This window comes from Branchiostoma lanceolatum, chromosome 15 (genome assembly GCF_035083965.1).
Source record: "Branchiostoma lanceolatum isolate klBraLanc5 chromosome 15, klBraLanc5.hap2, whole genome shotgun sequence".
Lineage (NCBI taxonomy): Eukaryota > Metazoa > Chordata > Leptocardii > Amphioxiformes > Branchiostomatidae > Branchiostoma > Branchiostoma lanceolatum.
This window is the reverse complement of record NC_089736.1, coordinates 18594649-18616146: the sequence shown is the minus strand read 5'-3', so window position 1 is coordinate 18616146 and position 21498 is coordinate 18594649. Positions and strand designations below refer to the sequence as shown.

The 21498-nt window shown below is 41.3% G+C and overlaps 1 protein-coding gene across 2 annotated transcripts in view; it reads left to right on the top strand.

Moving 5' to 3' along the window:
• LOC136420379 (tyrosine-protein phosphatase non-receptor type 23-like) overlaps window positions 1-21498 on the top strand; it is a 108697-nt gene that overhangs the window by 15182 nt on the left and 72017 nt on the right. For both annotated transcript variants that reach the window (XM_066407257.1, XM_066407258.1), the window contains exons 3-5: window positions 3754-3881; window positions 14996-15072; window positions 18363-18412. In XM_066407257.1, the coding sequence (XP_066263354.1) occupies window positions 3754-3881; window positions 14996-15072; window positions 18363-18412 (255 nt within the window). The remainder of the gene's footprint in view (window positions 1-3753; window positions 3882-14995; window positions 15073-18362; window positions 18413-21498) is intronic.

Here is a 21498-nt window from a genome sequence, read left to right as displayed (position 1 = left end):
TTCTCAGGTGTACACTACATTAGAAGCACATGCTGCGACTGTGGTATACCTAAAACTTTGCATCAGCTATGTTTGACATTACTGATGATTCTTTCCATTCAGTAAATTCATTTGACACACTGAGCACTAGTACAAGCTTGATAGACGACACTCCTATGGCTACATCCACTCCACTTAGATCTAAGCAGGGTAACCCTAACATGAAGGGTCATGGTCGCATAAAGACCAATAGTAAACTTCTGCTGGTAATTAACTGTAAGAGCGTTCGAAACAAAAAAGCTGAACTGGCGACTGTACAAACCAGATAAATAGCAGGTACAGAGTCATGGCTCAATCAAGATATAGCAAGATATAAGGCTCCACTGCCTAGGTAGCACATGTATCTATGAGAAGATTTTGTCACAATTCTAGTCGTCGATATACGGTATTTCTTGTACAACGCGGCTACATGTCCGTATACTTGTCGAGACACGGCTTCCGCCCGTATGCTTGTCGAGACAAGGCTCCCCTGTCCTGCCGCGTACATACGTGTGGCGGTGTTATCGGACATTTTGTGTACATCGCGGTCTTTTGACAAGAAATATCCGATAACTATGACTAACATCTTGGTATAAACTCCTCTCATAGATACATGTGCTAGGCAGTGGAGCCTCATGTCTGGACAATCACTCGGATATTCAGGCTAAAACTCGTCGTTTTGTTCGCCGGGCGTGCAACAGGCCACCATTAAAACCTTGTACAAAAGTGATCGTCCGCCACGCGGTCACTTTCATTTCCAACGTGCCTCAGTTTTTCAATCAAAAACTATGCTTACCTAAGCTTCTGAGCTGATAGTATTTGCCATCTCACTGCACGACTCAGAAGTCCAGATGTTTTGATTTAGCTGAACTAGGAAACAATTTGTCGGGTCAACCGCCGATTCCACAGGCCGGTGGGGGTGTCCGCGAAATGTCCCCTTTCCCAGAGAAATGTACCGATTCCAGAGGAATGTCTGCTTACAACTAGAGGACCGTCCGCTTTCCTAGAGAAATGTCCACTTGAAAGTCGAGGAATGTCCGCTTTTATGGAGGAATGTACCAATTGGGTCATGAGTGAGTGAGTGAGTGAGTGTACCAATTCTGGAGGAATGTCCAGATTCGATTGGTTGGGGTGGAATGGCAATCTCTTGGACCTGGTCTTAGTCAATAACCCAAACATAATTGAATAGACCACAGTAGTTCGGGAATAAGTGACCACGACATGGTATTGGTGGATGTTAACCAAACAGAACAGGAAACCCAAGAGAAAAGTGTACATTCGAACAAAAGCTGATGAACCGGCCATCAAGGGTGACCTTAGTGATTATGCAACAAACTTTAACAAACGAACTGAGGATATGTCTGTGACACAGAAATGGGACGATTTTAAAGACAAAATTAAGCACACGATGAACAAGTACATCCCTAGTTAAACAACATCAAGCAGTTACAACCTGCCTTGGTTCAACAGAAACTTAAGAAGGCATTGTCGCAAGAAACAACGTCCCTACAATAAAGCTAAGAGAACAGGGCGAGATGAAGACATGAACAAACACAAAAGAGTCAAAACCTGGTACAGAAAAGCATTAAGAGCACCACATTCAAAATATGTGGCAGACATATATACTAGGGGAAGCTATAACTGACAAACCCAAAACATTCTGGTCGTACATAAAAGGCTTAAGGAGAGACCTTGTCGGGGTAGCCCCTCTGAAGACTGGGAATTCCATTATCAGTGACAGCGAGAAAAAAGCAGAGGCACTCAGTTCACAGTTTATAAGTGTATTTACAGAGGAAGACACCACAGACATGCCATCTCTCGGACAGCCCTGTACCCCTCCCATGGAACACATGATAGAGATTTCTCCTAATGGTGTCGAAAAAATGCTTCAAGGTCTTAATCCATCTAAAGGATCTGGACCAGACCAAATACCACCTTGGTTTCTCAAAATGACAGCCAGCAAGATAGCACCTGCATGTGTTAACCAATATTTTCCAACACTCATTAGACACAGGAGAAATCCCCAAAGACTGGAGGGAAGCAAATATATGTGCCATTTTTAAAAAGGGAGATAGAGCGGTCCCCAGCAACTACAGACCTATTTCATTGACCTGTATATCAGCAAACTACTCCAACACATTATTCACAGCCATGTCATTAAGTCTTAGAAAGTTACAACATATTGACTGACTATCAAGTTGGATTCAGAGCAAAGCGATCCACAGAAACACAGCTTAACATTTCACGACATAGCGGGTGCACTGAACAGTAAAAAACAGGTAGATCTAGTAATACTTGATTTTGCTAAAGCCTTCGATAAAGTCCCACATAGTAGACTCATCTCAAAACTGGAGTACTCAAGGCAGTCTAAACTAAGTTGGTTAAAGGCTTTCTTGACCGATAGAGAACAGACGGTTGTGGTAGAAGGAAAGGCCTCAGCTCCAGTTAGAGTTGCGTCAGGCGTCCCTCAAGGAACTGTTTTGGGACCATTACTCTTCCTCTTGTAAATAAATAACTAGCCAGACCAGCTTGATTCAAATGTGAGGTTATTTGCTGACGACTGCCTGTTATATATCTTCACAGAATGATTCACAACTCCTGCAGGCAGATCTGAACGCCCTTGAGGAATGGCATTAGCAAATGGCTTATGCAGTTTAATCCGGAAAAATGTTACATCATGCACATAACAAACAAACGGACCCCAGTTGTAACCACCTACCAGTTCTGTGGACAGGCTCTAGCAACAACAAAAAGCCACCCATACCTAGGCGTTTCATTAACAACTGGACTGAAGTGGGGTACCCATATTAACAAAGTAACAACCAAGGCTAAGCAGACGTTGGGAGTGATCAAACGTAATTTGTGGGCATGCCCAGCAAAGGTAAAACTAAAAGCACTTGCATACACGTCTCTAGTAAGACCAAACCTTGAATATGCTTCAACAGTATGGGATCCAAAGAAAGACAAGGATAAACTGGAGAGGGTGCAGAACCAAGCAGCCAGGTTGAATGAATGAATGAATGAACGAACAACTACAATGTATGACAGGGGTGTTGGTGTCACTAAAATGAAAACAGATCTACAGTGGAAGTCACTTGAAGACAGAAGAAAGATATCCAGGCTTTGCATGATGTACAAAATGACTAATAAACTTGTGGATGTACCGACTGATAATTATCTAATACCCGGCCAGAAAAGGACAAGAAATAGTCATGCCTTTAAGTACCAGAGTTATCAACCAAGGATTGATGTGTTCAAAAATTCGTATTTCTCGAGAACCATTATAGTAGAATGGAACTCGTTGTCATCAGATGCTGTAGGAACACCTTCACTAAATAGCTTCAAAGAACAATTGCAGTCAGATGTGCAAAGGTTAGGTGTGACAGGCCGTTCAGTGTAATATAACCAGCTGCTGCCGCGCTGCGTGCCTGCGAAGCTGGTGTGTTACGCCGAAGGGCGGTTATACTGGTTATACAGATACAGATACACGTACAGATGAACCATGCTTCTACATCATATATCTCTAGTATATATCAAGCCGTACTGAAACTGCTTCCCGGGATGATTGATGCATGCTTAACTTCAAAACATTTTTTTTTTTTAAAGCGGTTCCGGGTATAAAAAAGATTGGTGCAGTTTTATACAAGGAGAGTGCCAACATGTTGTATTGTTAAACAATGATTCAACCTTTCATTCGTTTAGAAATTCCTCTAACCTAATAACTTATCATTACAGTTTGCAGTGCGAGTAAGCCAGGACTTTGAGGGCTGCAGCATCCTGAGGAAGTACTATGGACAGCTGCAGTACCTCCAGAGCAGGTTTCCAATGGGGGAGGGCGGGGATGCAGCCGTGCCATTTACATGGTGGGAAAACAGCAGAAAACTTCCTTCTGTCTGATCCCTCTGGTTCCTCTGCATCAGTTCTGTTTTATTCTCCCACCCAGAGTGGTCCTGTGCCTTTGATATACCAATGTTCATTATAGACACAACCATCATGACAATATTTTTCAAAACGTAATGAGCTATCAAAATTGCTATCTGGTAGTTTTGTAATATTTTCTGTTATGTTCTAAAATGCCCCTAATGCTCTGCACTTTGGATGTCTTTTTAGGCGTTTTTATCAGGCTTTCAATTTTGTCAGGTTTTCTGTTGACGTGTTGTCTACCACCAGCCTTTCTTTTTGAAACAAGCTGGAGCCTAACCTCTGCTTGGAGTGTAGGGCAGAAAACATTCTTGCACAGTTAAGTATTTCATATGCACCAGTCCTCTATTTTAAAACATTGCATAATTTGATGTCCAATACTTTGCCACTACTGTCACGGTGACAATACCCATTTAAACACCCTCCAGATTAATTTTGGACTTTCTATTGCACTTTGGACTAATGCTTGTAGCCTCTGACAGCTTATACTTACAGAGTTGATATTTTGTGAACAACTTCCTTGCCACTTAATGGATCATAATGACCCCCAGCGGGGGTCGTCACGCGTCGTTGAAAATCAAAAAATCTTCAGATTTTTCCTGAAAATCTTCAGATTTTATAGAAAATCTTCAGATTGTTTGAGATAACCTTCAGATTGTTTGAAAGAATCTTCAGATTGTTTTGAGATTGGTTTCAAAGAACCTTCAGATTGTTTCAAAGAACCTTCAGATTGTTTCAAAGAACCTTCAGATTGTTTCGAACAATCTTCAGATTTTTTAATGTGATCTTCAAATTTATGTTCCAACTTCCTTTAATATTGATTAGTATGATATGAAAATTGATAAGATTGGTTTTATTGTTGTGTGAGTTTTGTACTTTTGATGGGAAAATGGAGCTAACCAATCCTGATTAGCTCATTTCACTTGCAACTCATGGCTTTTTAGTCGAACAGTTCTTTGTGGGCTTAAACAGAGCGACCTGTCTTTAATTAAATAGCGCGGACACTACAGCGAACATGACTTAGAATCGTATCACAGGCTACAGGGCTATTTTCGTCATTTTCCTTTACAAGTGTTTGTGGGACTTCCACATTTCGTGAAGGAGTGGAATGAACACCAGGATGGAATGAACTGCCCACTGGCAATGAAGTTTAGGCACTGTGTGGGGTGTTACGCCCAGAACTGACAGGTCCCGAGTTCAAAACTACTGATATGCCCCAATGCTGTGTCCTTGGAAAAGGCACTTAACACGACTTCACTCACTTCACTTAGGTGTAGATGAGTACCTAGTTTTGGTTAGGGACATTAGCTCCTAAAACAACATGAGCTAATTGATTCATTATACAACTATTCTATTGAACAATCTGAAATTGTCTTTACCTCATTAACATATCTACTTGGAGAAAAGACACCGATGAAAGACAGTGGATGCTGTCTGAAACGTCTGACTGTTCCAAAATTTTATCCACTTGCTTGTCAATGAGTAACTATTTTTGGCGTATCTTTGGCAGGTGGAAGAAGTTGGCAGAAGATAGGTGACATCATGCTAACTTCTGCCAGTGGACATTATATGGTGGCAGGTGGCAGAGGTTGACAGAAGTAACACACATGATGTTGTAGCTTTTGATAGTAGCCAGGGTAGGATAAAAGAGGCAGAAGTTAGCTGTCGTCATTCCACTCCTTGACTCTGTTCATGAGGGAGTGGAAGGACAAGAAATAGCCATGCCTTTTAGTACCAGAGTTATCAACCAAGGATTGATGTGTTCAAAAATTCGTATTTCCTGAGAACCATAGTAGAATGGAACTCATTGTCATCAGATGCTGTAGGAACACCTTCACTGCATAGCTTCAAAGAACGATTGCAGTCAGATGTTCAAAAGTTTGGTGTGACAGGCCGTTCAGTGTAATATAACCAGCTGCTGCCGCGCCGCGTGCCTGCGAAGCTGGCTATACAGATACAGATACAGTCATGGTAACTTCTGTCAGTGGCAATGTTAGGGTGGTTGAAGTTGTCTAAAATAACATACAATGTAATCAAACTTCTAGTACGGTAGGGCTGTATAAATTTGAACGTGAAGCCTTAAAATCCCTAGTCTGAATTAAAATGAACTTGACTGTGTAATGTTACAATACAACGTTGCTCTGTTACTCTGTTACAGTTTTAGAGGATGACTAGAAAAATGCATTAACTTAAAAAAGAAATAAAAGATTGTGCGGTGCAATATTGTAATATTATAATATATACTTCTCAGCAAGGATGTATCATAGCTACTTTAAAGTGAGCTGTAGCGAAAAACAGCTTTAAACACAGTGACAGTGAGGAACATAAACTCAAATCAAGTATGGGTAAGCATTGATAATGAAATGAATGATCAGGCATTCTAAAAGTTTCTTAGTTCTAAATCTGGAGCCACATAAATGTTAGTGCATGGCACTGCATGTGATACTGCCATTACTGTATGTTGTGTCCAGCAAAACTTGACAGAGATGATTTGTTAATAGCTTTTTAATTGAAAGGGAGGGGAACCTAATTTACCTACCCCACCCTACGATTGTAGGACTATGACATTCATTAAGGCCTGGCTCCCCAGGGGCCGTGGTTGATTGAGCGAAACAAACACAGTCCAAAAAGGGAAAGCTAACATTTTTAGTGTTTTGGCCACACCGGTTACTTGATTTGTGGACATTGAAAGGTGACAAAAATATAGCAGACAGACATCATCAGAAGCAGAGGACAGGCAGAGAAAAACTGCTTGAATAAAACTGAGTGCTCTGAAGGCCTAAACATGGTCCTCAATATTTTGTTCTTTAATCTGAGTGCTGAGAACCCAAAAATTTGTTGCTGTGCAATCTTCTCAGGGATCATCATCATCATTTTGGCTGAGAGATGTTGAGAGAAATCCCATTTCGAGTTGTCTGGTTCATTCATATTCTTTTCTAGCACGCTGATTGGTCCCTTCTGTCAGAGCTCCATATGCTATCTCAGCAGGGATCACCCCATCCCAGAAAGACCTTATTTACCAACAAGGCTGTAGTACCTGCATTTTGGTATATAGAAAGTGTTATCATGACGATTTTACAAAGATCTGAAGAAAAAACTATATCATTGTCTATGTATGACATCAACTCCATGTTTTTCGTCATTTCTTTCGGCCATTTCTGAGAAGTGTGGTCCCTAGTAAGATGTGGTCCCTACAGAGATACCATGTGGAGAAAGTCGTTAAGCTGAGTGACAAGGACAAGGCTTCCGGTAGAGCTTTGAAGGGACCAATCAGCATGCTAGGCCAGAATCTGGACAGACACATTTATTCCAGACACTTGAATGGCAGTGATCTCAGACTGCTTGGTGAAGGGTAGAGCCTGGAACTGAAACAAAATGACACTCAAGCTAGTTGGTTATGATATGCAAGGAAGATATGGGTAGCCCGAGTGTCGTCCTTGTTAGTTCCTAGAGTTTGGGCTAGATGATGGGGTTGATAGGTATATTGTTATGATGATGCCTAAAGAGAAAGTTCATGGCCAAAGGCTTAATTGCAAGTACATGTAACACGGAAAGTACAGACAGACAATGATGAACAGTATAACATGTGACTACTCTAGTCTTAACCACTTACTCTTACATGTAGTTCTAACTAATATTGGGTTCGACTTTCTTTTCTAAGACATTGAAAGACAAATGGTCCCATTTATTCTGTGTGGGTTTTATTCTTGTCTGTAAACGTGGTGGAAAAAGGTGACCTCATGATTAGTCTCATTTCTTTCGTGGTCATAGAAGGGCCAACTTGAGATAACTAATACACCATTCTGCACTCAGTTTTATGCAGTGCCAACTTTCAAGAAAGTTCTGCGCATCATTTCATTTCGGTACCACTACAACTACAATAGAACCTAACTTTCTATAATTTCCTGGCAAATAATTCCTTTCAACTGTTGCAGAGATGACTTCCCAATTAGCACATCATTTTAAGAACAGTTCACAGCCTGCTATAGCTGGTCCCATGCCAGAGTAAGCCCAGAGAATGAAATGCAGGCATTCACACTCAGTGACTCACTCAGGTTTCAGTAAAAGCTGAGAGCAGGCCTCCCTGGGGAGAATTCGAAGACAAACCATTTGCCTCCAGGACTATACCAACTTTATGAAAGGGGGAAGCTAGGAACAATACATTGTGGTCACACAAGGAGGTTATAGTGAAAAGGAGAAACACCTTCAAAACCTTCCTGTCTGACAAAGTTAGTCAAGAAAGCCCATCGTTATGCAGAGACAAAATTTCTGCTTCCTTTGTACTGTTTGAGCAAATATGTGTTACCCCCAGCTTACTTCTGGGTACACAGATGGTAGTTTGGGTACTGTCCTGTCCATATTTGCTCTAACCAGCTTGGTTGGTGTCAGCTGATCTTCAAGCAGATGTAGGGTCTGACATATTGCTTTCCACATGGCACGCATGTATGCGTCTCTCTAATGGTCCTTTATATATGACAGCGTCACCTGTACCCTTATACTGCTAGTAGAGATTTAGTGTTAGCCAGCAAGGAGGCCAACAAATCAATGATTTTAAACCACCTTGGAGCAACTATGGGAGCCATACAGTAGATGGTGTAGTATGCTAGTACACTGTATCAAAATTATCAGCATTCCGAAGGAGACTGCATTGGAGGGGTACATAAAGCCTGCACCCTTGTTGTAGTAAAGGAGCTTTTGGGCATCAAACTTTGCATGTAAAAGAGCCCAACACGCTTCTTCAGAGGAGTGGGGGTGACCCTGGAACCAAAACGTGCTTGGCTAAAAATATTTGAGCCGTAACAAAGCCACATTACACTATTAATAAATAGCTAATGATAAAGCGTAATGAATTTTCCTCAGACTGTTTTGCAGACTGAGGTACATGTAAGCTAACTGGGATGACACAGGTCTATGCAATTCTAACACCATCGCCAGGATTTCTTAGCCTCTACCAGGCTCCATCCATGCAATCGCTGGGGAAATAGTTGAAATAGGCCAAATAATTAAATAGAGTGTCAGGGGTAGTCCGCTATTCAAGGTAGTCCCCTATTGAGCTTCACTGTACCCCTGGCATACTATTCACTCTATTTGGCCGATTACTACTATTTTCCGAGCGATCGGACGGAACCTGGTAGAGGCTAAGGATTGAGGCTAAGGATTTTTCTTCTTCTTTTACTCTAAAGCCGTCAGATTTCAGTTTAAGATTAAAACCTGTGTTGCTCATGATCACCTTTGGCCTACCGGTATATCGTATATCAGGTCCCCAGTTGCAAACAGGGCACCTGCTGTGATGCAAGTAATCAGTATTTTCTTAAATGTTTGCCTTATCCAACCATTAGGACTTTATGTCCTTGGTCAAAAAAGGATTGTAGCATCAGGGCACACTATATTATATACAGACACTTTTATATAGACCGGTGGATCCAAAGAAGAATTGTAGATATGTAATTTTTTTTAAACAATCCTCCCACACCATTATTGATGTATAGGGCGGTGCCCATCTCCGTTTCATAGCCCTGGGCCACACTGTTGTGCAATCACTGTAGCAGGGGGCTAGTCCACTGGCAGTGAAGTGTGTTTAACTTCCATACTGTTTCACAAGTATGTACCATCTTTACAAAGTCTTTGGTTTGACTCAGAATTGGTCGAATATAAATATAATACCATTTCAAAGGATTTATCAACAGTTGTGTCAACTTAAGCTAGCAAAACCAATTCTCTGCTCAACTTCTCAGACTGGTAAATTTGGTTATTCTTCAGTACTGGACAATTTTCAATAGCCTCTACCAGGCCCCGTCCTATTGTTGGGAAAATGGTAGAAATAGGCCGAGGTACTCTGATATACAGGGTAGTCCGCTATACAGTGAAGTTCAAGTATCGATTGAGCTTCACTGTATAGCGGACTACCCTGTATAGCGGAGTACCTCGGTCGATTTCTACTATTTTCCCAACGATAGGACGGGCCTGGTAGAGGCTATATTTTCAAGTCTATAAACTGGTGGCTGATTGATCCCAGATGTACTATTGTCAGCACTGCCCAGGCACTGCCTGTGGTCTCTTCTCTCTGGTGTTGTTGGGCTTGGGCTTATTATCGTGATCAGATCTCCTCTTTGGGAGTCTAGTCTCAAGAGACCATCTGTGTACCTCTTGCATGAAGTGGTAGATCTGGGTTTTTATCATAAACAGCCCATGAAGAGGCCCTGCTGAAACTCAGCTCAGCCCAGGCCTGGCTCAGCCTGAATGCCAGACCGTGGGATAGATATTTTGGAGATTGGGGGTCTGGCATCCAGGCTATACCGAAAGCTTTGAAAGCTGTGTAAGGAGAATAATTCATTCAGTAAAGTCTCTAAAACAGGGTGTGAATGCACATCCTTCTGCCCCTTTGTTTTCATTTCTATCTCTTGCTAAATGTTCAAGAGCACATACGGGTAGATCGTTTCTTAATTTTAAAACTTCTTGCCACCAACACATGATGATCACCAAATTGTCTGGTGGATTTGTATTACTGATACTGTTTAACCTTAAACATTTGGCACTTTCTACCGGAGAGTGTAGTCTCCAGCAAAACCAGTTCAAATCTCAACTAGATCGACATTGGTAGGAGCTAATGCACGAGCACAGCGGAAGAAAATAGACCAGTCCACATCAGGCGCTGCCTTCCTCAAGATGGTATGAATTTATCATGCTTGAAAAAACAAACCTTCTCATCAATACAAATTTACCTTTTGAGATCACTGCTTATCTCAATTCATTTTTTTGTACATGTAGTTGGTACAGATCTGTCATGATCCTGAAAAGCCCAGGCAAAGGGCTGAAAGATCCTGAAAAGCCCAGGCAGAGTTCCCTGAATGGCCCTGCCCCAGCTCCTAGATTCCACCATTGAAGGATCCTTGATTCCACAAGCTGGTGGCTGGTGGTAACAAGGAAACTCTTGGCCTGGGAATGCCCAGGGGAGGAAGTCCTGTAACTAATTAGTCATCCAAGCTGATCATATCTTCCTACCCCTAGGAAAGAGCCCATTCTTTTCATGTACAGTATATTCCTTGGTACATATACATTATAGAACTAGTTTTTTTAAGTCATTGGCACTTAACTCATCATCATCATTGGCACTATTAACTCACAATTGCATAAAAACATTGCAAATAGTCTGCTGGATGTCTGTTTGGATGGCAGCTCTACTCTCTCTTTACTGTCTTGTGTCAATAATGATTTCAGCAGGGGTTCCTCCCAGATGGGAAGACCAGGCAAGACTAGGATCTGAGATAGCTACTCTCCAAGAATACATGCGTAGGTTTGGCTCCGGATGGTTTTTGATATGTATACCTGGCGTTTTTGTCACGTTTTCTATTTTGACTGGGCGATATCAGGAAAACGGATGAAATATAAAGCCCGCCCAAAACTCTCCAAAACACATTAAACACCAGCCGGAGCTGGACTCCTGCTTGGAGAGTATGAGATTTGACGGCTTTCTGGGTGGTGCTGGCATTAAATTTGGAGTGGGGGGGAGCACTGATTCGTGATTTATAACACACTGGGGCCAGATTCTTTTGAAGGAGAGATGCTATCTGCTGCCCGCGCTCTCCTGGAAATAAATGCCAGTAGCAACTAGAAAGTTTGCAAAGGAGGCTATGCCTGAGACAGCACAACTCAGGTACATGTAGTCACCATAACTTTTTACAGAGTAGGAGAGTAGGTGCAAAAGACAAATTGGTACGGTGATAGCATCACAGCAAGCACTAAAGGTTGCAAAGTTAGGGTTTGTGGGCACCCTTCCCAGAAAAGTGTGAAATCTATACAGTTTTCCTTGCATTTTGACAAGGCAAATTTATAGCCTCTACCAGGCCGTCCTATCGTTGGGAAAATAGTAGAAATCGACCGAGGTGCTCCGCTATACAGGGTAGTCCGCTATACAGTGAAGCTCAAGTGTATGTAATAGGGTGCTATAGGGCTACTTTGTAATATCCCTAATGTTTATTGTACATTCAAGGATTTCCTTAGGATGATATCCGTACTGATGATCTGTTCTAAAGTTTCCAGTATGGACAACAAAGTCACTTAAATATGATCTTACAGATCTTGTAGTCAGCAGCAAATAATCATTTCAAGCTGTGCCTGCTACTACAGTTAGCAAGTCCAGTAGTAATGGAGTGGGCGGAGTAGTGGGAAATGACTTCTCCTCCCAATCAATTAAAAAGCTATTAACAAGTCATCACCTCTCTAAATAGATGATATCAACAGCTACTGTCCTTTCAACACAGAATAATGGCCACTGCAAAACATGAGAAACCAACAAATGAGTAAGAAATTTTACTTTCAATCAAAGACAACTTGAAGAGATGTTTTCTAGGTCTTTTCTAGGCCTATGAATCCATCTATGCTGACACATGGAGAGCCATAGAATGCTGAAAGTAGGGAAAGCATAATAGAGTTTTGGCAAACAACACACAAATCCTGTGCATGGTGTCTTAAGGAGCTACTCCTAACGTAACATGACCTATTTACGTGCCGAACCTATTTACGTCCGGTTTGGCTCATGTCCACATGTTGTGGTGTATTATGCCAAAGCCTGTTCTTATGAGCAATAAAGAAGTTGGATACTGAGGTGACAGCCAAGTTCCACTCATACATGTTTTATATCATTTTGAATCTACACGTGTATGCTTGCCCTATATGTGATACCCTGGCAAACATAAATCTCCAAGAAGATATAGGGTCCAGCTTGTTTAACACAACTTGGTTCAGCAAGTCTTTCCACTGGTGAGAGAACTCTCTTTATCTGCCTGGAGATGACTTGATGTAACACTGCTTCGTATTGCATGCACAATGTTTAACAAGAAGGCACAGGGCTCGAAATTCATTTTTGGAAATAGGTGCACTCGACAAAAAAAAAATTAGGTGCACAGAAAACATTTTGGGTGCACCACATAAAATAAAGTTGAATGTCAGCAAAACAAAATTACCAAGTTTAACGCTCTTAAGAACTACAATCTGTAATTCTATAGCTAACTAGATACATCAAGTAGAATACAACGAAGGGTAATTTTAGCTATTCTGTCTAAAAAGCAAGTAAGTCAAGATACTTACATTTCTGTATTCTCTGTATACTAGTGTACAATAGTACCCTTACCTTATAGCCTACAAAAATATCTAGGTGCACTGGTGCACCCACAGTCAAAAATTAGGTGCACAGCTCCAATTTTGGATGCACCCACTATTTCCAGGCCTGAGGTATCTTCAGATAAGTTCAGAAGTTGCATTCTTGCCACATAATGATTTATCAACTGCATGCAAGCTTAAAAAAACTAAAATGTCATGGATAAAACACATCTTTGAAGACCTATAACCCAGGTTGATCAAAATGATTGCAATAACAATGAACAAGCCAAATATCTACCACAAAGTAGCAATACACATAGCAGCTGAATTTTGAATCCACCACTGTTTTATGAAATCACAAATTTTCTGCTGTCATTTACAAGTTAGTACCTGTAACACAACCAGTGATGGAAATTTATATGTATAACTACATTGCACATCACATTGGAAGCCGATGCTGTCTCGGAAGCGGTAAAATTCCATGACTTGACATAGGTAATTTATCATAATAATGAGGAGTTATTACCATTCGTACGGTTGTCAACAATACACATGTAGAACTGACAGTTGATTCAAGTGGATTTTTATTTTCATCTAGTGTCAAACCCACGGCATTATGACAACTGCATCCAAATGCAGTATTCATCATTATACCACCAAAACAATAGTAAGCGTACGTTTGTTATCCAGGGCTTGAGGGGCGAACGAGGATAAATATTGCAGTCAGGTTCGATATGAGGCTCCGATCAAAATCGTTGTTCCCGAGAACATGGATTTCTCCGCCAACTCCGTTGAACAACGACATAATGTTCGCTAAGTTTGCGCTATCTAAAGAAAGGGCGCTCTCTTTAAGCCCACAAAGAACTGTTCGACTTTAAAGCCATGAGTTGCAAGTGAAAGGAGCTAATCAGGATTGGTTAGCTCCATTTTCCCATCAAAAGTACAAAACTCACACAACAATAAAACCATTCTTATCAATTTTCATATAGTACCAATCAATATTAAAGGAAGTTGAAACATAAATTTGAAGATTTCCAAGGACACAGCATTGGGGCATATCAGTAGTTTTGAACTCGGGACCTGTCAGTTCTGGGCGTAACACCCCACACAGTGCCTAAACTTCATTGCCAGTGGGCAGTTCATTCCATCCTGGTGTTCATTCCACTCCTTCACGAAATGTGGAAGTCCCACAAACACTTGTAAAGGAAAATGACAAAAATAGCCCTGTAGCCTGTGATACGATTCTAAGTCATGTTCGCTGTAGTGTCCGCGCTATTTAATTAAAGACAGGTCGCTCTGTTTAAGCCCACAAAGAACTGTTCGACTAAAAAGCCATGAGTTGCAAGTGAAAGGAGCTAATCAGGATTGGTTAGCTCCATTTTCCCATCAAAAGTACAAAACTCACACAACAATAAAACCAATCTTATCAATTTTCATATCATACTAATCAATATTAAAGGAAGTTGGAACATAAACTTGAAGATCACATTAAAAAATCTGAAGATTGTTCGAAACAATCTGAAGGTTCTTTGAAACAATCTGAAGGTTCTTTGAAACCAATCTCAAAACAATCTGAAGATTCTTTCAAACAATCTGAAGGTTATCTCAAACAATCTGAAGATTTTCCATAAAATCTGAAGATTTTCAGGAAAAATCTGAAGATTTTTTGATTTTCAACGACGCGTGACGACCCCCGCTGGGGGTCATTATGATCCATTAAGTGGCAAGGAAGTTGTTCACAAAATATCAACTCTGTAAGTATAAGCTGTCAGAGGCTACAAGCATTAGTCCAAAGTGCAATAGAAAGTCCAAAATTAATCTGGAGGGGACAAACACTTGGAGTAATACAGGATCGGAAGGAGACCTTGATATTCTATGAAGCAGTATGATTTAGAACAGCAACAATCTGGTTCAGGAAATGTTTGAATTTGCAATTTGTATGATGTCTTGATTTCAGGAGCGACGTTTTCTCTGGCAAGTTGATCACCTCTGCTGACATCAGATTTGAACAGGCTTCAGTTCTTTATAATCTGGGTAAGATATACTTGTACTTACTAAATGACATCTCACCTCAAATAGAAATATAACTAAAGGTTCTGGGTTCAAATCCCTGGTATCTCCCAGTGTCGTGCCCCTAAGGCCTAACACTGATTTCCTCACTCCTCTCAGGTAGAAATGAAGAACCTAGCTTTCCTGTTGAAACTATAGCCGGAGGTTTCAGGAGAACCACCGGGCTGTGACCTCAAGCACGCTTCAAGAACCTACATGTACCACACTTTTTTGCTAATTTTTTTGCCAGGGGCCTCGATCAGGCCAGTTTCACATTGGACCTTGCATGTTCAATGTTGGGTTTTGGGTTGCAAGAAGTGACCTTCAGAATCTGATGCAAATGACTCTAAACAAGACCTGGACAACGTAGAGCCTACGTTCGTCGACTCCAAACATCACATCGCGGATAAACCTCATAGGCATAACACTGCAAACAGCGTTGCCGCCAATGGCCATACTCTCAAAAAAATTGTGCTACACATTTTGCCGAGAAATTGGTTGAAAAATAGAGAAATTCGCATCAGCATGTTGTTTCCACTGAAACTGTGGGCGTCGGGACTAATAATTGTTATATCCTTATCGCTATTATTGTGCTTGCTAACATATGGGCACCTTTGGCATATGTTGACCACATTGAAAAAAAGCTTGTTTTCAAGTCAATCTTTCTTTGTGTAAAGTTACATCTCCAGTCCTGTTCTGTCAGCATCATTTCCAAAAACAAAAAATGGGCTCTGCGAACATGAATTTAGCGTCCGGAATCAAATCAAAAACCTATTGTAACAAGAATTTGTGTTGAAGCGATAAGCCGTTGAAAAGTTTGATTTCTAGTGGGATATTCAAACGCATTTACCACCACTGTAGTTTCAAATTGAATGCCTCAAAACATTGACATCCACTTTGACACCACTTAATGATAAGCAGCATGCAAGTCCAGTGTTAGTAGCTTTAGTCCAAATCAAGTCACCAAGGTGACCAATTATTTGGGTCACATATAGTCATCACACTCATGCCAGCCAACCAGTTATTAACATCTTGATTCTTGACCCTAGCCAGCTTTTTTTAAAAGCATTTCATGTTTCATTTGGTCTAATATTGGTTCAATAGTTGCTGCATCCAATTTTTCATTGGTCAGACAGTCCACCATACCGGTACATATATATATATATATATATAGGTTATGTAATCCGTCCAATGCACATGTTCCATGCCCTTTGACATAATATAAACATTCTTGGTGTACAAAATTTCATGTCATTTGGGCCCAATATGAAGGTTGTTACCTTGGGGAAAGATGTTTGACCAAAATGGCAGGAGAAAAAGAGGAGAAAGAAGAAGAAACATCTGTCAAAAACAATATATTTCACTCTAACTTGTTTTATTATAAAGGAAAATGAAGTATCAATACATGTAAGTAACATTCTAGTATGATTGCACAAAACAGAACAGACATCGATCCTTTGACTTGGGACATACACTTCCAGTTCTGAACTATCCAACATGTACAATGTACATGTACAAGGGGTGATCAAAAAGTCCTTGGCCTCACCCGGAAATAATGGGTATAACTCCCTATAATAACATCTTAAGTCACTGCCCACATAAATGCAAATTTTGATATTCATCAATTAGTACGGGGTGGCCCTTTGAAATCAGCAGGTTTGAAGAAAATCACAAAATAAACATAACAGAGGTTCATGCTGTGATCAAGCAAATCCACAAAGACATGGTCAAGACACTTGGTGAGGACTCCCTTCTTATTCCACCGTAAAGAAGTGGGTTGCTGACTTCACGCAAGACAAGGAGAGCATGAAAGATGACCCAAGGTCGGGACGCCCTAAAACAGCCACCAAGGACAATCAAGCTGATGCCATCCATCGCATGATAATGAATGACAGACGTGTGACCATCCGATCGCGACCTATAGAGCATTCATTGGGCATCAGTTATGGCTCAGTTAAAAATGTTTTGTTGAACATCTTGGAGATGAGCAAGCTGTCTGCAAGGTGGGTACCCGGAATGTTGAGCAGTCATCAGAAGCTGAAAAGGTTGGAAGTTTCCAGGACACTTTTGGCCCGTTTCCTCAGGAAATTTGTGACCCAAGATAAGATGTGGGTTCACCACTTTGATCCAGAATCAAAAGAGCCGAGTAAAGAATGGACAAGGAATGGTTCGCAGCCACCCAAGAAGTTCAAGCAAGTGGCAATTTGGTTGCCAAGGTGATGGCCTCTGTGTTCTGGGACAGCGAGGGAGTCATCATGATTGACTTAGTCTACTTGCAAATGGGTCAAACTGTCAATGGAGAGTATTTAGAAATATGCTTCAGAACTGTGACAGTTAAAAGCAGCAATCAAAGAGAAAAGGAAAGGAAAGCTCCGAGCTGGCGTGCTGTTGCTCCAGGACAATGCACCTGTCCACACAGCATAGGTGTCAGTGGCAGCAGCAACCCAATGTGGCTTTGAACTTGTAACCGATCCCCCCTATTCACCTGGCCTGGCTCCGTCAGACTTCTACCTGTTTCCTAAACTGAAGCCCCACTAACATGTACGTGGTCAACGTTTCGAGACCGATGATGATATCATCCATGCTGTTGAGGCCTATCTAGAGGCCCAAGATACAACTCCTGAATAGTTTTTAAAGTGTATAATATTAATGCAGAAATGTTCGTGGTGGTTTTATATTTGTGAACTCCTCACCGTGAACTTAAAACCACCACAAAACGTTTTGCCCGTCTAGGCACTCTGTACTGTATGTGGTACAGTATTCTACTTTATGTCTACTTCCATGAGTGACTGCGGTGTAGATATGATCTGCACACTACATGCACTGTTACAGTAGTATTCAATATACAGTTGTAAGGAACCGGAAGAAATTCATGATCATGTCTTTTGCTCACTTGCTCAGTAGGTGCCTTAAGCTATCTTGGTTTCTGACTGGCTGTCCGTAAAGCCGCCTGTGTTTTTATTATGTGACTGTAGGGCTACTATTGTTTTAAACGCGAACTTAAAACCACCGCGAACACTCCATTTTCTCCCTGCTGCAAAATTAAATCCCTGTGAGCCCATGCATTTACAGTCTATGATGTTACATGTTACAAGGGAATGTCATTTTTGGTGGTTAGGTGTACATCACTGTTCTGGGAACAACATCTTACAAAAAAAGATATGGCACTGCGATGGCACTTTGTCAATTGTTCAATCTGATATCTGACCAGGGAAATTGTTGAATCAGATGTGTATGCCGATGCTGATGTTTTTGTTTGTCTGTTAACTCCACAGCTGCCTTACATTCTATCCTCGGGTCCACTGACAACAGGATGTCTGAAGAGGTACGTAGCATAATTGATATTGTTACCTACTCTCCAAGCAGAGCTAGGGTTTCGGCTGGTTTTTTACGTGTTTTTAGGCGTTTTTGTCATGCCTTCTACTTTGTCATCGTTTTTGTTGTGTCGCAAACCCAAGCTCTGCAGGCACTGACCTCGGGGCGGGGCAAACCTATTTACTTCCATTGAAAAAAAGGTGACAGTACTCCTCCCCGAGAACCATTAGATAATCATTAGTGGTAACAATTTTACTGCCCCGGATTATCACACATCCGGCAAATGTAGAGCGGCATTCATCAGGCCGCGCCGGTCCCCCGCTGACTGCCCTATTCATGCGACAGGCTGGTGTCCACGATCCCACGCCGGTATGATCATTGATAGCATCATAACGTACATTTCCATCGGAAACCTCACAAGAAAAATACAATGATGCATGAACAAGACATATAAAATAAATATGTATTACGTATTAAATTGAACTGCATTACTAGTAATTATTATTATCATTATCTCAGGCATCGTTAAATGGATTATGAACGGGAACACGTGCCTTGTTTATGTTACATGCGGTTACCAATGCCGCCGCTCGCTGTGTTCAGATTGGACGGAACTTTTCAACAACACCAGCAAAATTGGCGACGGAGTGCTACCAACAGAGACTAAAATATCCCCACGACACCAGAGGATTGTACAAATTTTTGTGTGCTTTGTTCTTTGATGGTTTTTGGATGGTGTAAATGAAGTGCGGTTACGATAGGCAAGTCATTTGCTGACGGACATGAAGCGACTTTCCAACATGGCGTCCTGATTCGGTTTTGTATGTAACGTTATTTGTGGGTAGTAGTTTAGAGACTTTTTGAGATTCAACGATATCCTCCCACTACCCGCAGTGGGGATTAAAAATGAGAGAATCTATGGCTATTTCGGGATGTACGTCTTCAGGTACGACGGCCCAAATGGCCTGGATCGTAGTTGAGTATCGTGGAGACTTTGTAAACTCCAGATGTCTTTGGTTGCACGTTGAGCTATTATTTTCATACGAAAGTAATTGCAGTTAGCCAAGGAGTAGGGGAAGCGTAAGAACATGGCATGAAAACATGGCCACGACCGATAGACCGAGGATTATATCCATGGTGAGACTGGGCCGGAAATTCTGTGGCGCATGGGGAGGGAATCCCTTGCTTGGCCGGGCACGCTTCGCACTAACTTGTGAAACGCTTGTTATGTGTTGGAGTGATTAGGTTTATTAGGCATTGAAGCTTCCGTCTGCCTGCAGAGCTTGGGTTTGCGACACAACAAAAACGATGACAAAGTAGAAGGCATGACAAAAACGCCTAAAAACACGTTAAAAACCAGCCGAAACCCTAGCTCTGCTTGGAGAGTAATTGTTACCAATTATTGTATGATACTAAGAATGGTATTAGAATTTTATGACCTTTTCACTACAATATAGTATTAAGTTAAATGTATACCGATGTTAAACAATTTTTAACAGTATTTTAGAACATTTCAATGATTGTATGTTGTTATCATTATGAAAGTAAGTCATATTTGTGTAGGATATCTGTATGTAACTTGATAAACAACCATTGTTAAAACAGTGCAATGTCTAACATAGTTCTGCAAAGCCGTTTCAAAATAAACACCACAATTGCGGTCCCCCGAAAGTGCGAAATGGAACGAAATGGAACTAACTAAAACATATGTAACATAATGAAATGAAATACCAGTACATGTAGATAGCGAAATATAAGGAACGTTGTAACATTCACAGTAGACCGGAACAGGAAGCAAATATAACGTGTTTTATTTCTTGAATCTATTTGATAATATTAAATACAACGTTTTTGCCGCGTTTGTGTGGCTAGATTCTTCCCTGAAAATGGGAGTGCCGCGTGCAAAGTGCTCGGCCGCTCTTCCTTGATTTTACTGCAAATGAACTACAGTAACTGCAAATAGCAGGGAAAACCAGCAAACGGAACTGAGTATCGAAGTAAGGACTAGATTATACAGAAGTTGGTGGTAACATTGCATCTCGTAATTCACCAAGAGGGCATGAGGCAAACGTAATTTCATTATTTTCATACATCGTGTCTGTGTGTTGTGTGAACTGTGACATACATGTCCTGCTTGTTCACACCCTCCCTTTGTTTTGTCGTGAACAAGGAAGCAGAAATGTCTCCAGAGGTAATTCTCAGTCCACGTCCGTGGTTGAATGGAGTGTGAAATTTTACATTGGTGACGCAGCGCAGAGCTGCATTTGCCACCCATGTCCAGTATCAGGGTGAAATGCACGAAGTTGTCCTAAGTTAAGTTAGATGTCCGAAGTTGTCCAAAGTTGTCCGAAGTTGTCCGAAGTTGTCCGAAGGTATGACGTCATCCTAACTTTGGACAGTCAGCCGGGTGGTGTACGAAGTTGTCCGAAGTTGTCCGAAGTTATGACGTCACCCTAACCATGACGTCATCCTAACTTTGGACAGTCAGCCGGGTGGTGTACGAAGTTGTCCGAAGTTTTCCGAAGTTATGATGTCATCCTAACTTTGGACAGTCAGCCGGGTGGTGTACGAAGTTGTCCGAAGTTATGACGTCACCCTAACCATGACGTCATCCTAACTTTGTATAAGAAGACGGGAGGTTATAGCCTTGTTGTGCTTGGGTCGCTCCCCAGAGGTACGCCAAACGTGTTGGCAGGAGCAGAGCGACCAAAGCACAACACGGCTGGATTCCAGGCTAGGGAGGTTACCGAAGTTGTCGGAAGTTATGACGTAAATATGAACGTAATTAGATCGAGATCTAAAAAGTCTGTGTTTTTGGTGGGATATAACTAGCCTTCACCTATCAGTGGGAGTACCTAGGTTTATCTTACCAAAATGGTAAATACTTATGTCGTATAGGGATAAGAATTTACTTTTTTAATAGTCATAACAATATTGTATAGAAAATTTTATAATCATTCTGCAAGATTACAATTATACCTGTTCACATAGAGCAAGGAACATGCAGGCAACCTCCAGGATGCGATGCTGGAGTACTCGAGTACAGTCTTAGGATGGAATAGCCTTCATAAGGCTTATGGCTAGCACTCGGTTAAA